The following is a 17276-nucleotide window of genomic DNA, read 5'->3' as shown; positions in this document are numbered from 1 at the left end:
ATAGTTTTATGTCATTTGAAAATAAGTGGAATGGCATCTCCCCCCCCCCCCCCACTTAGAACATCAAAGAGAGTATTTAGGGTGAATTTCGGCATTTATCTGCTTCACTTTTTAGTGGTGGCTTATTAATAAATATATTATTGAAATTACAGGAAATCAACAATTTGCTTGTACATTGTGAAGAGCATCATGTATTTGACAAATCATTACTATTTATATAATAGAGGAAATTAAATCCACAGTTAGTTGCACTTTCAAAAAAAAATTTAGAACACTTTTACCTATCTCACTCATGCTGAAGGTTTGCTCCATGTTGTGATAAAACATCTCCTTGAAAGTCACTTTTAAAGCTCAAGGTAAAATGCTTGGTGTGGCTTAAATTTCAAAAAGCTAGCCGTTATCCGGCCATTTCTCCATTCCCAGCTCACTGGAAAACCAGGGAGTGGCCTTCCTTGGCAGTTTTACAGAACAGAAAAAGGATCATGGCAGGGGATGGAATTGTTACAAATTTGTCCTAGACCCAGAGGAATAGAGCAGTGATGCATAGGCATGTCAATAATCCCCTTAATGTGCCTCACATTAAAGGGATTATTGATGTGCCCATGCATCACAGAGAAAGAGTGCCTCGCTCATTCTCTGTCACTGCAGACCTTGTCTCTCTAGGAAACAGTTTTCTTGGCAAATGCTCTATTGGATGTTATTGCTGAAAAATGAAGGAGATAATGTTCTTACTATAATGCTACACTAACGAAAGGTTTTTGTTTTGGTTCACCTTTTTAACTTCATGTTTTGGACATTTGAATAGCCATGACTTTTATCAATCTAAGTTTAACAACACCCTTCCAAAGCATGTTGGAAATAACTTTTCAGTGAGTAAATCAAACTCTTTCATGTTGCAGTACATAAAGCTGATCCCAGTCTTCAAACCCACTTTGCTACTTTTGATTGCTCAGATCCAATGTTTTGCATCCCTCTGCTATTTGTTTCCATAATAAATGTGAGTCATGAACCTTGAAACATGGCCATATAGAAATTACCTATGGTGATTTGTCAGTTTACCTTGTTCACAAGATTTAGTTGATGAGAAAAACAACCACCAGTAAATGTTTTTATGCCTTTGAAACCAGCTCATGGTGTAATATGCTGCTATGCTGATCCGTTTTATCTATTGCCTTTTAAACCCTGTTCTATATCTATAGGAGCTATGGTCTCTCTTAATTTTATTAAAGTTCTGCTATTTTTATTAATGCTTCTTTCCAAGAAGCTTTAAATCAACACTTTCTTTATGGCCTGGCTTGGCCTTTTTGAAATGAATTTAATAAGCAGTTTCACACATTTATTTGAGAAAGGAGCTTCTTATTGGCTGCAGCACTGTTTTTCTAATTTTAATAAGCTTAATTCATCCTATAAAGAAACATACATTTTCCTACCCGATTAAGCGAGCAAACAATAGGGGTTGGATGTGGCAGATTGTAACGGAAAGCATATGTCCTGCGCTGAGAATGCAGCAAGGTCTTATCAGAATTGCTTGAAGTTATTCATGGCAGTAAAATGTTATGCTTCCTCCTGTTTTCCCAATTAAATGGGGAAACCTTTATTCCTACAGCAGTTCTGCCACAGCTGGTTTCAATATTTTCTGTGTGAACATTGCCTAAGGTGTCCATTTCTTTTTAGCAGCAACAGGCTGAATCATTTTAAGAATAAAGGGGTTGGTCTTTTAGAAAACAGTAATTATTCAGAGATTTATTTTGTAGGTGGATTTTGTGCTCTTTGCGGCATGCATGTCTTGGAAGAAATATGTTGCCCCCTCTAAGCCCATGTTTGGGTGTAATCATCCTAGGCCTTGGGTCGTCTAGATGGATGGTGCTTTGGCAAGAGTGGTTGTTAAGCTGTGCTTGTGCTGTGGCTCCATCAGTGTTAGATCATGCCATTCAAGTGTGGGGGGGAGTTGCAAAGTGTAGCTCTGCCCATTTTGGCTAAGGTTTTTTGCCAAATATAGATGGCAAGAGTCTAAAGTAATACCAAGCCTAAGTGGGAATAAACTATCAATATTGAGGAAGGAGGTGGGAGGGAAAGAGAGGTTTTAGGAACATTTTGTATTACACATAAGGTCCTCCCTCATCATCCCTCCCTGTACGCCGACCTGAGATCCTTGTGATATAGAGCAGGATACAAATGTTTTAATAAGTAATTAATATAAAAATAACCCCCAACTGACTGTCTCATACATCCTGAGAGCAGCGCCCATCCGACTTGTGCACTCAGAGGGACCTTCCCTCTCCCCTGAATGCACAGAGAGAGAGGAGAGGCCACTGGCCGACCCCTCAGGGTTCCATCCTGAGCCAGAACATAACATGCTAGAGTACGACATAGAAAGGCATGTGAGTAAGAGCTCCCTATCATCCAGACCCTAGCAACAAACAAACTACACGTCTGGCAGTCATATCCTTTATTGTATAGCATCTGGGATGGAGTAGATCCTGAAAGAGAAGGACACATGTGTGGAGTTATCAGCCAGTCAATCCAGCAGGTCATTTGTGCCTTGGACAGTGGCTCGATGGGCAGCGGGTGCAGTGTCCCTCATAGCAGCAGCTCCATGGTAGGAATGTTTTCACCTGTCGCATAAGTATCTGTCATGGAGCTTGCAAGGGTGCAGGAGCCTGTCTAGAATAAGTAGGCTAACAACCCCATGGAAAAGCAGCTGGAGCTTCCTGGCCACTGCTGCTAGTCATGGTGTGGGCTTTTCTCATGGCCTACGTGAATAGGATGTGGGATGCATTCTGTGCCTGTGGGGGTGCACCCTGTGGAGAGCAAGGGAAGACGTGGAGATAGTAACAAGCAACAGTTAGCAGCTGGAGCCTGCCATCCCTGGAGGTGCTTGGGAAGGAGTGGTGCCACCTGAATGCACAGCCAGTGCTCATGTCTCGGTGTGCAACAGAAGATTGCGGTTACTGGTGTACTCGCCCCTTCCCCCCCCCCCCGGGGTGTTTGTGTGTCCAGTAGAACTAATTCTATGGTATGCATCTGGACTAAGCTCCTGCAAGGCAAAAGTGCTCGTGGGTGTTTGCTCAATAGTGACAATGATTGAATTGAAGTACCTGGCCTTTGCCAACAGAGGGCTTACGTGTGGGTGTGTATGGTGGAGAAGGGGGGTGGGTGTCTCTGTATCTGCTCCCCATGTTTGTGGGGGGAATTGTGTTAGAGTAATATAGTTCAGACAAAGTATTCAGAAATAGAAAATGGGGGTGAGGAGGTGGGTGCATGGGAGACAGATAAAGTAATAATAAAGTTAGCATAGTTGTCCCCTTCCCCTTGTCTGGAGTGTTCTGTCATGTCATGCATAGTTATTTGAGTGGACTGGTGGTAGCTGTTAGGTCTGTGTCTGGAATCTTAAGGCCTTAAGGCAAGGTACCTAAGGATCTAGGAAGAGAAGTATTAGCAATGTGTTCAAGTTTCTAGGAGTGTTCTGAAAATAATCTGTTAGTGCAAAGTTTCCTTTTGCCAAAGATGTTTACGCCAGAGTCTCCCCTCGAGCTCTAAGTGTGCATCACATGAGGCCAGAGAGGCCTAGCCCAACGTTGTGTCATCTGAGTTGTGCTCTTCTTGTGTTGGGGGTTGCTTTTGCAATATCCATTCTAGATTGTGAGCAGGCGGGGGTAGGGATGGAGATAGATTTTGTGTATTAGTGGATGAACTCTTTTCATATTGTTTTGTTTTTAGATTATATTTTTGTGGTATTTTTATTTGTATTATTGTGCTGATTGTGTTTTATATTGATTTTGGCGTCTTCTTGTTATTATATTAATCATGGATTTCTGTATAAGTTGTTTTGAGACTGCTTTTTGCCGTGGGAAGCAATGCATACATTTAATAAAAAAACAACATGGGTAGGGTGGTCATCAATATGGGTGTAGATATAGATATACATGCTCTCTCACACACAAATAAATCATCTCCCTTTGAAATAAATAAGAGGATAATTCCTTGAGCCATTGCAAGGTTTTACTGTCAACAGGGGTGTGGTTATGCTCTTGTGGAGTAAAGGATGCAAGTGTGGTCTTCACTGTGCCACCTCTATCCTGCCCACAATTCTACTCCATTTTAGCTACACCAGTGGAGTGTTCTGCTGGCATATCTGGGCACTTCCACCAGCATATCTGCCATGGTAGCAGCATATCTTGTATTTGCTGGCATATCCTATTACTCCTCAGTCATGGTAACTTGAGTTTAGAATCGCCTTGTCCATCCACAGGGTATTACATGCAGAAAACAAAAGTGACAGTGGGCTCAATAGGATATACATTGACATCTGGCCTAAGTGCAAGTGGACAAAGGTGATGGACAAGGGAAGGCATTTGTACATCTAGCACAGCCTGAGATTTCATATAGCAAGCTATAACAAGGTGTCATCTCTTTTTCAAAGTGGCACATCTTGAACTCTTCTCTAGCACAGGGTTCTTGTATACTTGTATGTGTTCTCAGTTCCAGTGCATATTCTCTAGGTCAGATGCTTCAAATGGGTTCTAGTGAGTAGGATAAACAAGCTCAGAATCAGAACATGTGCAAGGAAATGATGAAGCCCATTTCATAATGTATTAGTATTAAAATTGGTAGAAATGGTGTGCTGATGGGCAGGTTACAATAGTTCTGGTCTAAAAGTACTATTAGATGGTTTGCTTAATATTTAAAAGCTTTTTTAAAAATCCAATTTTGGATCCATTACATGCATAGTTGGAGCTTTTAATTTGTTGAAAAGTTGTTGTGAAAACAGCCCAAGGGACACAATATTTTGCACCCCAGCTGCTCCAAATGAACTGCAGCTGCAAATTTAAACAGTATTATTTCTATAAACCACCGAGTATATTTTATAATGGCAATAATTTCAGCAGAAAAAAATCAGTTACTGCTGCTAATGACCAGTTTGCTGAGCATTAACTGCCCTCAGCTGGGAATGACCAAGTGTTCTGGAATGGCAGTATAAATGCAAAGGACAATTGAATAACATTTCTGAATAATGATTTGATTAATTAATGATAAATACCTGTGGGGATAAATTTGAAGTACTTCTGACCACCCCATTTATTAACCAATGATCTCATCAGTATTCAAATTTATTACCATAATACATAATGTCCAGGCTGTTAGTTCCTAGATCTGTCCTTTAGTGCTGTAGCCAATCCACCGTGAATCATTAAAAGTTCTTGTTTTTAAACTGCTTGCCTCTGCAAGGCATCACTGTTCTTGTTGCTGTGATTTTGTCATCTCTTTAAAAGGCCTTACGTAGGGGTGGCTTTTATGTTTGTGTCTGAAGTGGTGCCTTGCTTATCAAACCCCATGAAATCTCACTTTTACATTTAAGTCATCATCATCATGGGTGTCAACAGGAGTGCTCTACTGTGTCTGTGCCTTTCCTTGCCTATTGCCTTTGTTCACTCCCCCATAGTACAAAGTTATTGGTAGGAGCACCATGGTATCAAATTTGCTGTGATAGAGATCAGCATAGTTAGAGGTCATAGGTGGTGAACATTGTACAACATGGCAGCATACAGTTGTGTGAAAAAGAAAGTACACCCTCTTGGAATTGTATGATTTTACATATCAGGACATAATAACAATCATCTGTTCCTTAGCAGGTCTAAAAATTAGGTAAATACAACCTCAGATGTACAACTACACATGACATATTACACCGTGTCATGATTTATTTAACAGAAATAAAGCCAAAATGGAGAAGCCATGTGTGAAAAAGTAAATACACCTTATGATTCAATAGCTTGTAGAACCACCTTTAGCAGCAATAACTTGAAGTAATCGTTTTCTGTATGACTTTATCAGCCTCTCACATCGTTGTGGAGGAATTTTGGCCCACTCTTCTTTACAACGTTGCTTCAGTTTATTGAGGTTTGAGGGCATTTGTTTATGCACAGCTCTCTTAAGGTCCCGCCACAGCATTTCAATCGGGTTGAGGTCTGGACTTTGACTAGGCCATTGCAACACCTTGATTCTTTTCTTTTTCAGCCATTCTGTTGTAGATTTGCTGGTGTGCTTGGGATCATTGTCCTGTTGCATGACCCAATTTCGGCCAAGCTTTAGCTGTCGGACAGATGGCCTCACATTTGACTCTAGAATACTTTGGTATACAGAGGAGTTCATGGTTGACTCAATGACTGCAAGGTTCCCAGGTCCTGTGGCTGCAAAACAAGCCCAAATCATCACCCCTCCAACACCGTGCTTGACAGTTGGTATGAGGTGTTTGTGCTGATATGCTGTGTTTGGCTTTCGCCAAAACGTGGCGCTGCGCATTATGGCCAAACATCTCCACTTTGGTCTTATCTGTCCAAAGGACATTGTTCCAGAAGTCTTGTGGTTTGTTCAGATGCAACTTTGCAAACCTAAGCCATGCTGCCACGTTATTTTTAGAGAGAAGAGGCTTTCTCCTGGCAACTCTTCCAAACAAACCATACTTGTTCAGTCTTTTTCTAATTGTACTGTCATGAACTTTAACAGTTAACATGCTCACTGATGCCTGTAGAGTCTGAGATGTAACTCTTGGTTTTTTTGCAATTTCTTTGAGCATTGCATGGTCTGCCCTTGGGGTGATTTTGCTGGGACGTCCTCTCCTGGGAAGATTGTCAACAGTCTTCAATGTTTTACACTTTTGAATCATCTTTCTCATTGTAGAATGATGGACTTTAAATTGTTTGGAAATGGCCTTATAACCCTTCCCAGATTGATGGGCAGCAGCAATTGCTTCTCTAAGATCATTGCTGATGTCTTTCCTCCTTGGCATTGTGTTAACACACACCTGAATGTTCCAGACCAGCAAACTGAAAAAACTTTGGCTTTTATAGAGGTGGTCATACTTGCTGATGATCAATTAATCACAGGCATTTGATTAGCAGCACTTGTCTGCTACTTAGCATCTTCATTCCTATGGAAGCACTAAGGGTGTACTTACTTTTTCACTCATGGCATCGCCATTTGGGCTTTATTTCTGTTAAATAAATCATGACACGGTCTAATATGTCATGTGTTGTTGTTCATCTGAGGTTGTATTTACCTAATTTTTAGACCTGCTAAGGAACAGATGATTGTTATTATGTCCTGATACGTAAAATCATACAATTCCAAGAGGGTGTACTTTCTTTTTCACACGACTGTAGTTAGAGGTGGCTGGCAAGTCGTAGCTTACCACCTTCTCGAACCTGTCCAGATGGTTTGGACTACAACTCCCATCATACCTGATCGTTGGCCATACTGCCTGGACCTAATGGGAATTGTAGAACAAAACAGCTAGAGGGCACTGAGTTGGGACAGGCTGCGTGTAGTATCTTAGTCTACTTGGGCAACTGCATAAAAATTGGGGCACTACCAGTCCTGCTCTTCCCTTCTCTTTTCAATGGCTCCCCGGAAAATATAGCCGATATACTGGGGGCAGAGGGTTTGGTTCTCCCAGCTCTGCTATAGGGAATTGGAAAATGAGTCCGTAAAAGAAATAACTGTGTGGTTCTAAGTACCCTAAACTTGGACTTGATAACAGAATCTGTAGACATTGTCTGGCCAGTCCCATTGTATCCTGCCCCCCTACTGAAAATGCAGAGGGAGCAATCCAGTAATCTCTAGACAGAGTCTGGGAGGCCATAGGATGGTTGGGATTCCCAGATCAAAAGTCATAGACCATGCTCCAACCTCCGTCTTGCAGCCGGCACAGAAAAAACCCTGCCAGCTGCCTCTCTGAGCTTACGGAAGGGACCTCAGAGAAGATAGTAATTGGGCTTTCCAGTGAGAAGGGAAGGGAAGGAACTGAGGAGGCTGGATTACGATTTATTCTTGGGACTCCCTGGTCCCCTTCCCTCCTACTCTGACACACCCCAACTAGACAGGCGAAAAAGCCCATCCAGCCAAAATACAGAGCAGGAGGAGCACAGAGGCAAAGATCGCCTCCACTGCTCCTCTCACTCTGTATTGGATGACTGTAAGCTTCTGAGTTCAGAGGGTGGCGGCCATTCTGATAGGATCGCACCCTAAAGTAATTCATTTAAAATGTTCTCTCAGATTATCACTAATTGAAGGATTGAATAAACTGAAATGGAAATGCTGCTTACAGAATGCTTCTTTGTGATTAATAATAAGATTTTTGAAGATTGACATCCTAACCTTTGATTTTGACAGTTGCTTAATATTCTTTTGCCTACATCAGGCATTCTGGTCAAAAGGATGGTGTTAAAGTTGATATGGTGGTGTGGGTTTTTTTAAGGTTTATTTTGTATCCTGGAGAGAAATAAGATCCACTATCAAGCACTGATATTAAGCTCAGACTATTAAACAAGAGGGTACTATTGCACATGTCCCACTTTCGGTTTTCCCATCATCAGCTGGGAGCTGAATCCTGGACGAGATGGACCCTTGGTCTGATCCAGCACAGCTCTTCTTCTGTTCTTAAACAAGGCTGGACAGCTTAGGTTCTTGTTAAAATATTAAGCATCCCATTACTTGTTAAAAGGTTTCTAGCTATTATGGATATAGGAGTAAGTTTTGAAATATGATGCAATTTTACTAAAAAATCAGAAATAAGGAAGCAAATTAAAATGAGCCCAATTATGCTGCTCTGCTGTGTTTTCAGAAGTTGCTGCAAGTATCAAGATTGAGGATAAGTATTTGAAAATAAGAATATTGTAGATATTAAACTGAAAGTAAGCATTCATGAGGGTAAAATGTGTGCACATTCTTAACTGTGCCTACAATAGAACAGTTATCTGTGGTCATCAGAATATAATGGGTATAACCCATTTAAAATTAAGTGCTTTTCAATCCCTTTGATTTCAGTGCAAGACATTCAAGAATTTATTCATTTAATTTATTTATATCCCGCCTTTCCACCAAAAGTGGTACTCAAGGTGGCCAACAATAAAATTCAGATTAAAAACAAAATATTGATGAAAGCATAGCATAAAACAACTTAAAAATACAGTTAAATACACAACAATAAAAGAAATAAACAGCACCCAACCAATTAAAATCTCCTTCATTAAAAAACCAGCAGACATACCAAAGGCGTACCTGAATAAAAATGTATTTGCTTGCTGGCAGAAGGATGACAAAAGGAGAACAATGTAGCCTCCAGAGAGTTCCAGTGACCACTGAGAAAGACCTCTCTTATATCCCAACCAAACATACTAGGACAGAGAGAAGGCCCTCCTCCGAAGATCTTAAAGCGTGGGCAAGCTTTTATAGAAAAAGGTGGTCCTTTTCTCATAAAGACACCTAAAGTCATATACAACTGGTCCGAAGATGTTTATTTATTTATTTATTTATTTATTTAGAATATTTATATACCGCTCCCTATTGAAAAATTTCGGAGCGGTGTACAAGGTAAAATGAAAATAAAAACAGAATAAAACAGTTAAAACAAAATTTAAAAAGAAGCAAAAAACAGAAATCCAAGGCTGCATGTTAAAGAAAGGCTTCTTGGAATAAAGATGTTTTCAGGAGGCGCTGAGAGGAGTACAAGGGTGGCGTCTGCCTGACCTCCAGAGGCAGGGAATTCCACAGGAGGGGCGCCACCACGCTGAAGCCTCTTCCCCTGGTGGATTCCAATCGGAGGATGGATCTAGGTTGGAACCACCAGGAGCAGGCCCTCGGATGACCTCAGTGACCGGGCAGGTTGGTAAGGGAGAAGGCGCTCTCTCAGGTATCCTGGTCCCAAGTTGTTTAGGGCTTTGTACACAAGTACAAGTATAGGGTTTTATATGTCATAACCAGTACTTTGAATAGTCAATTCACCACTACTTGTGAATTTACTAAGGCTGACTTCACTGGTAGCCAGTGAAATTAGCCCTAGACAACTAGTTGACCACAGCATTCTGGACCAGCTGATGTCTTCAAAGGCAGCCCCATGCTTCCTACCATACCATAATCCAAATGCAATATAACTTGACTGTGACTTGACCAGACATCTCTAGGAACAGATACAGATGGCACGTTAACCTCAGCTGTGCAAACACACTTCTGGCCTCCACTGAAACCTGGGCATCCAGGTTCATGGCTGAATCCTGGATGGAGTACACTGAAATTGCGAAGCTGAGTCTTCAAGGATAGTGTAACCCTATCCAGTGCCATACAAATCTCAATTCCCTGATTTGCTTTTTACTACCTAGGAGCACCTCTGTTTTATCTGGATTAAGCTTCAGGGTTTTTTTACCCTCATCCAGTCCATTACTGACATCAGACACTGATTTAGGACTATTATAGTTTCCTTGGATTAAATGGAAAGGAGATACAGAGTTTGGTGTCATCAGCATACAGGTGGCACCAAACTCCAAAACTCCCAGTGGTTTCATGTATATGTAAACAGCATGAGGACAAGATGGAAACTGAGGGACAGCACTGGCTAACAGTCACAGCATTGAACAGGGACCCCGCAGCACTACCCTCTGAAATTGTCTCTCAAAGAATGACCGGAGCCACCATAGAATAGTGCTTCCAAATCCCATCCCAGGCAGATGCCTCAGATGGATACCAGGAAAAGCAAACATACTTAATTGCATCTTGCCCAATATATTTTTGATTAGATCCCTGTCCAGAGTAAGTTGTTCACTTCTGCTCTTAAAAGGCTTCCTGCTTTCTTTCTCTACCAACTCTTGAGAACCCAGTTCTTACTCTTTCCATGATAAATTAGCTTGTTGTGTTGATGGGATGGGGCAAGGCAGGATTGCTGATAGCAGAGAAAAGAACTGGTAATCCATAACACTAGCCTCCTGTGTAGAGATGGATGAGAAGTTGACTTCATTCATTTTTTGATAAGAGCTTTGTAAATAGGACAGAAAAAAATTGAGATCTTAAAAATCTGAATGTGGGAAAAAGAAAAATGGACAAATTGCCCATGTTTGCTACTTCTGAGGCATTAGGACATACCTTATATTAAAAGTCAGAATCCTGATGAACATAAAGAATGATATGGGAGGTGTAATGTTATCACAATGTCAAGGTACATAGAAATCTGTCTGCCTGGCATTGCATTTCCTTGGAAATATTTTATTTTAAACAAGATTAACTTCAGTGGAAGAATAGGACTCATTATTCTGCCTGCAACAGCGAACTTTGACAAGAATCTCCAAGGGTGCAACCCTGTTGGGTTGCTGCCCATTTGAAGGAAGCCTCCAATCTCAGAGGCTTCTGAGTACACTATGCCTTACTGGGAGGAGGGCAGGAGGAGTAACAGTGGTGATTTTCACCTCTCTGTCCTCTTGTTTATTTTCCCCTCTAGTCAGGCCTCTGAGCCTGGTGAGTCGGGAGAGGGATCGGATCTTGGATTCCCCCTCCTGAAGTTGTAGCATTTATGGCTTCAGGATGAGGATTTTTTTTTTAAAAAAAAACCTTTAGTCCCTGGGACGCTCTCCACTAACCATAGCATTGCACTTAAGCCTAGTTAAATGTGTAACAAATTCAGTTCAAATGTGGATGATTTATCCAGATTATAATTTTGTATGATTCTCTTTTCTTTTTCCCTAGGGAATGAAAATTATAAACAAGTCGCCATGTGTATTCTCTATCATATAAGCATGGATGACCGTTTTAAATCAATGTTTGCTTATACAGACTGCATACCTCAGGTAGGTGTTTCTTGTCAAACGACCATTTTCCTCATACTAGTTCTACCTTCATTTTCCTTGTAGTTGAGTTCATAAGAGGACATTTCAGGTCATAGTAACAACCCTCCTTACTAATGCTCTTTCAATTATTTTTTGTAACTGTTGGTTTTTCTTAGACTCAGCAATAGTTTGACTTTTGCTTTGGCAGCCAAATGCTGCACCATTGTTTTATTATAGTTACAGCACCGGTTTAATTATAGTAATGGTGTTTAGACATTGTAAATCCATTTAAAAACCGCAGCTTCAGACAAATCACAGCAACTGGACAATTTTTTGGAATACATTTATTTGTCCTACTTAGATTTCCCAAGTTTTTGCTGTTCTGTTGGGCTATTTTTGTAGTTCTGCATCTCCATATTCTTTTGAATTTCTGCTGCTAAATTTAGATACTTTGGGTTTTTTTTTATAATAGTTTCTTCTTTATGGTCTGGACCATTCAAGCCTGTTTTTTGTTGGTAATTCTGTGCTATTATGCCTATTTTATCATTTTCTAGTACAGCTCCCAGTATATATTTATAATACAAGACTGAATTATGTAGTGCCAAAACTAGTCTAAGTACTTTTAAGCTCCATTTACTACAAAGAGAAGAGATTTAAGTGCATGCTTAATTAATAATTGAAACTAATGGAACTTACCAGGGTGACACTTTGGCTGGATCAAGCCCATAAGCTAGTATTCAATGTTTGTCCTTCTTAGAGTAGATCCATTCAAATGAATGGGACTTAACTCACTTCATTTCATTGGGTCTACTTTAAGTAGGACTAACATTGGATACTACCCATGGACCTGGTTTGCATGATCACCATAGTTTAAACAAGTCACAGTGGCTTGTTTAAACTGTGGCATGTGCTGGGCACCATTTGCCTAATTATCTGCCCAGCACGACTTGTTGTGTCATCCAAACCCAGGCGGCATGACTTGTTTTAGAGGGAAACAACCCTCAAATAACTGAAGTACAGGCCATGTAAGTAAAGCGTAGTTAGTCGCTATATTGGGCTAGAGGTGAATTCATAAGGGTTTGGGCATTCAGGTTTCCTGTTCTGAACTTTGATCCAAAACTTTAGTTGTATTTAAATAGATGTTAGCTATTACAAATGCCGCGATTGGACATTTATGCCTATAAGTTAAAACATTTTTGCAATGTAAGATGACTCTTGGATGGACAAGTAAGGGCAGATATTATTCATAATAAGAAACATTCATATGCAGTACAATCCTACACATGTTTATTGAGAGGTCAGTGGGATTTACTCCCAGGTAAGCGTGCATAGGATTGTATCCTGATCTTGCCTGAGTGTAACTCTTAGTAGATAGATTAAAGAGAGGTAGGCATTCCTTTCAGCACTAGAACTGACATGAGCTGGAGGGCCATCTTTAATTTGCATACTTTTAATCTTAAATTCAGGAGAATGGCAGGTGACACATCTGCTGGTTTATCCTTAGTGTTTTCTATATTATTATTAATATACTATTAATTAGTAGTAGTAGTATTTCTACACATAAATATAATATAATATTATATATAATATAATATAATATAATATGATATAATCACATAATCTTACAACAGAAAAAGAAAGAAAATTACATAATTCTCAGTCAACAGATCATAAACCAATATAAGATCATCATAAATCCATTGTAGAGATCATTGTCAGTAGCTTATATGAAATTTAGATTGTTCCTAATACTGCGTATGGTTGTATTGAATTCTGTAGCTTCAAGTTCCTCTATATTATAGCAATACTCTGTTTCGCAGTAAGCTTGTAATCCACTTAAACAGCAATGAATCTTGTGGCATCTTAAAGACTGGGTTCAAACATCACGATAACCAACGGTAGTTTAAATAGTCAACAGTTGGTTATTTAACCCATGGTGGGTTATTGTGTTGGGTATTTGGCCAAAATAATCAGCACAAATAACCAACACTGTGCAGAGTTGGCTATTTGAACCACTGTTGGTTATTGTGTTGTGTGGAGGGAACCATTGGTTCTTCTTCGTGGTCTCTGTGCATCACACATATGGGCTCTGCGCCTGCGCAGGGCCAGCTTCGGAAACTTCTCTAGCTGAAAGTCTTTTAGGCGGGAACCCTCCCCCACCGTCCACTGAGCATGCTCAGGGGTTCCCGCCTAATCCCCTCAGTTCTCTTCAACCACCTGTAGGGTCAAGAGCTTGTGGAAACTTCTCGTGTGTGGTATACTTTACCTCAGCTGAAAATATTCTATTTTCCTTCTTGTCTTCAGTGCCTAGCCTGTGACCTCTCGGTACCTAGACTGCTCTCAATACTGAGAAACAATATAACTAGCTTCTTCAGTGCGGAGCCTGAAGCCTCTCGGTACCGAGTCTGGCAACAATATAACTAGTTTCTTCGGTACCGAGAATGAATCCCTCAATGTCGAGACTGGCAACAATGTAGCTTCTTCAGTACAGACTGGAGCCCTCGATACCAACAGTGGCAATTACATAACTAGCATCTACAATGCAGACACTGGAATTCTTAATGCTGAGACTGGCAATAAACATAACTGGCTTTTTTGGTACCAAGGTTGGAATTTTTGGTACTGAAAATGACAATAACATAACTGGTTTCTTCGGTACCAAGGCTAGAACCCTTGATACCGAGATTGGCAATAACATTAATAGCTTCTTTGGTACAAACGCTGAGACTCTTGATACCAAGAGGGCATCTCGCATGCAGCTTCAATGTCAGAGGGTGAGATGTAATATCTCTCCCCTCCAAAGCCAATGGACATCTGTCCACCACATCAGGCAGTGTATACCTTGCAAGCTAACCACCTATTTCAAGGTCCCCATTCCAGAGTCTCTACGCTCTGAGTGCTTTGCTTTCAATGGAGAGCGTTTTATTACCATGATGTCTGATGTCATCATTCTTGGGGCTCCCCCCCTCCCTTGGAAGAGGAGGGCACACAATGTTAAATGGGCCACGTCTCCTGAGAATACCATACAAGCATGGATACTGGCTTTAGTACCGTGATGGGGATACGTACAACCGTGATCATTGTCATTGCGACCGATACACAGGGCTCAGCTGTTACAGCCACAATGCGTCAGCACAATTACTTAGCTCTTCCCCATTCCACCCCCATTCCATGGGACATTAGGAGATCAACTTGGGGAAGATGAGTTAGAGCATAAGAATAGACCTGATTCCCTTCAATCCTTTGAGACTATCAGTCGGTCTCAACATTGCTCTCTTCTGCATCACCTACACAGGGCAGAACCTCCTTTGGAGGACTTATACCACTTCCCGGTCATTGAGGATGACCAGGCTTGGTATTGAGACACATAACTAGGAAAATAAAGTGCAGGATTTTGTATCTCATGCTGTATGTACTGAGAAGCCAACTCCAGTGTCGATATTTTTCCTCCCAGCACTGCTTCTGACAGTTAAAAATTCCTGGAAGGGCCCTTCTTTGATGGCTCTGACATTGGAAAGTGCAGAATCTTTAAAGTGCAGTAATGGACATGGGGCTTTTTCTTTATGCACCCGTGTTCCAATTCTATATTAGTTCAGTTAGCCCCAAGGGGAGTTTTCAGAACATATTCATCTGCTTTGGGCCCCAGAGTCATTCACTATCTAGTTATGATGTCCAGATCCAACTTTTCCTCTTGTCAGCAACTTTACATGACCCGTCACTTCACTGTGAGTTGAGAGCGATGGTGCGCGCTCTGGCGCTTCGCATGCACACCTATGATTAGCAGGTCTCACTCTGTGAACTAGATTGAGGACCTCCCATCCGATGGTGAAGGATTGTTCAATCTCATTGCTCATCTCGTTTCCTGCATCAGAACCAGCAAATTACAGATGACACACTGTCTTTCTTAATGCTGCTCCTCAAGAAGGGAGTAGGTTTTGCCCCATACACGTAAGTATGCGTACTTCCATATAGCCATTCAGAACACTCGCCAGAGGTACCTTGGGTTTCATAGGTACCGATATGTCCCAGTTTGGGTGTGTCTATGGACCTAAGCAGAGCCCACCGAATGTTTGCAAAATATATGGCAGTTCATTGCCTACACAGGGTGAAAGTCTACCTATATTTAGACAACTGGCTTCTAGTGGCATCTTAGAAGAGGATGCTATCGAAGGCAGTGGGAGTAATCCTCAATTTATTGAGCTCTCTGGACCTCATAGTAGAAACCACAATGTTAGACTGTCAATCCTTACCCCCTGATATATGGGACATAATTCTAGCAGCTAAGAAACAAGCGACTAGAAAGTCATATGCTACCAAATGGGAAACTCACTCCTCCTTTGCACTAAGCAGGAATGAGAAACCCCTTTCAGAGCCTATTTCCACCATCCTCACTTTCCCTTTTTCCTTGTTAAAAGAGGCCTTAAGTTCCCTCACTTAGAGTTTATCTGGCAGCGATTCTGCCTCACATTTATGGATTTAGGGCTGTTCGGTCTTCACTCATCCACTGGTTAAGCGCTTTATGAAAGGGATGAAAAATACAGTTCCACCCCTTCGTCCCTTTGTTCCGCAATGGAGCTTTTCCGTGGTGCTCAAAGCACTGTCTGCCAAGCCTTTCGAACCGTTGGCAAAGACATATTTACGTTTACTGACTTTTAAGGTGGTATTCCTTGTTGCCATAACGTCTGCTAGATGTGCATCAGAGTTAGCGGCACTCCGTATGGACTCACCTTATACGGGTTTTCATGCCGACAAAGTGGTCCTTAGACCGGACCCAGCTTTTTTCCAAAGGTTGTTTCTCCTTTCACCTTGGGCAGGATTTTACTCTGCCAAGCTTTTTCCTTGCGCCGACAACTCTTCTTGAGTCAACACTACATACGCTGGACAGAACAGTGACTCTCCGGAGATCCCTAAGATTTTTTGTTTGTTATGGGTCAAACAAAAGGGACTCCAAGCATCTCCGCAGAGAATATCTGCTTGGGTTTTTTCAGACTATTAAATTAGCCTATGAACTTGCTGTCCCCCCGCTGAAGGGGAAAGTGCGCTCTCACTCCACCAGAGGAGGGGCCACTGCTACAGCTTTTGAAAGAGGTATTGCCATACCGGACCTCTGCAAAGCGGATACCTGGTCGACACCTCTGACTTTTGCCAGTCACTACGTCTGGACATCAGAGCGCGTAGAGACTGTGCCTTTGGGCGTGCCGTCTTATCGGCAATCCGTTGAATTTTCATCCATCACCTGACACCACCCACCTCCGGGTAGTCAGCTTGTTATTCGCCCATATGTGTGATGCACAGAGACCACCAACAAGAAAGACAGGTTGCTTACCTATAACTGTAGTTCTTCGAGTGGTCATCTGTGCAGTCACACAACCCTCCCACTGTCCCCACTATGGTGTCATTTTTTGATTACCTGGTGGTTCACCTCAGTGAGACTGTTTAGGCGGTTTCAGGAACTGAGGGGATTAGGCGGGAACCCCTGAGCATGCTCAGTGGACGGTGGGGGAGGGTTCCCGCCTAAAAGACTTTCAGCTAGTGAAGTTTCCGAACCTGGCCCCGTGCAGGCGCAGAGCCCATATGTGTGACTGCACAGGTGACCACTCGAAGAACTACAGTTACAGGTAAGCAACCTGTCTTTCTTCTTTGTGGTTGCTGTGCATCACACATATGGGCCTCTGTGTCTATGCA

The 17276-nt window shown here is 41.6% G+C and overlaps 1 protein-coding gene across 2 annotated transcripts in view; it reads left to right on the top strand.

Moving 5' to 3' along the window:
* The window catches only part of KIFAP3 (kinesin associated protein 3), a 112157-nt gene that overhangs the window by 22254 nt on the left and 72627 nt on the right, over window positions 1-17276 (top strand). For both annotated transcript variants that reach the window (XM_063133506.1, XM_063133498.1), the window contains exon 11: window positions 11512-11612. In XM_063133506.1, the coding sequence (XP_062989576.1) occupies window positions 11512-11612 (101 nt within the window). The remainder of the gene's footprint in view (window positions 1-11511; window positions 11613-17276) is intronic.

This window comes from Elgaria multicarinata, chromosome 1 (assembly GCF_023053635.1).
Source record: "Elgaria multicarinata webbii isolate HBS135686 ecotype San Diego chromosome 1, rElgMul1.1.pri, whole genome shotgun sequence".
In the NCBI taxonomy this organism is placed as follows: Eukaryota; Metazoa; Chordata; class Lepidosauria; order Squamata; family Anguidae; genus Elgaria; species Elgaria multicarinata.
Note: the sequence above shows the minus strand (reverse complement) of the source record. Positions and strands in the feature narration are given on the sequence as shown.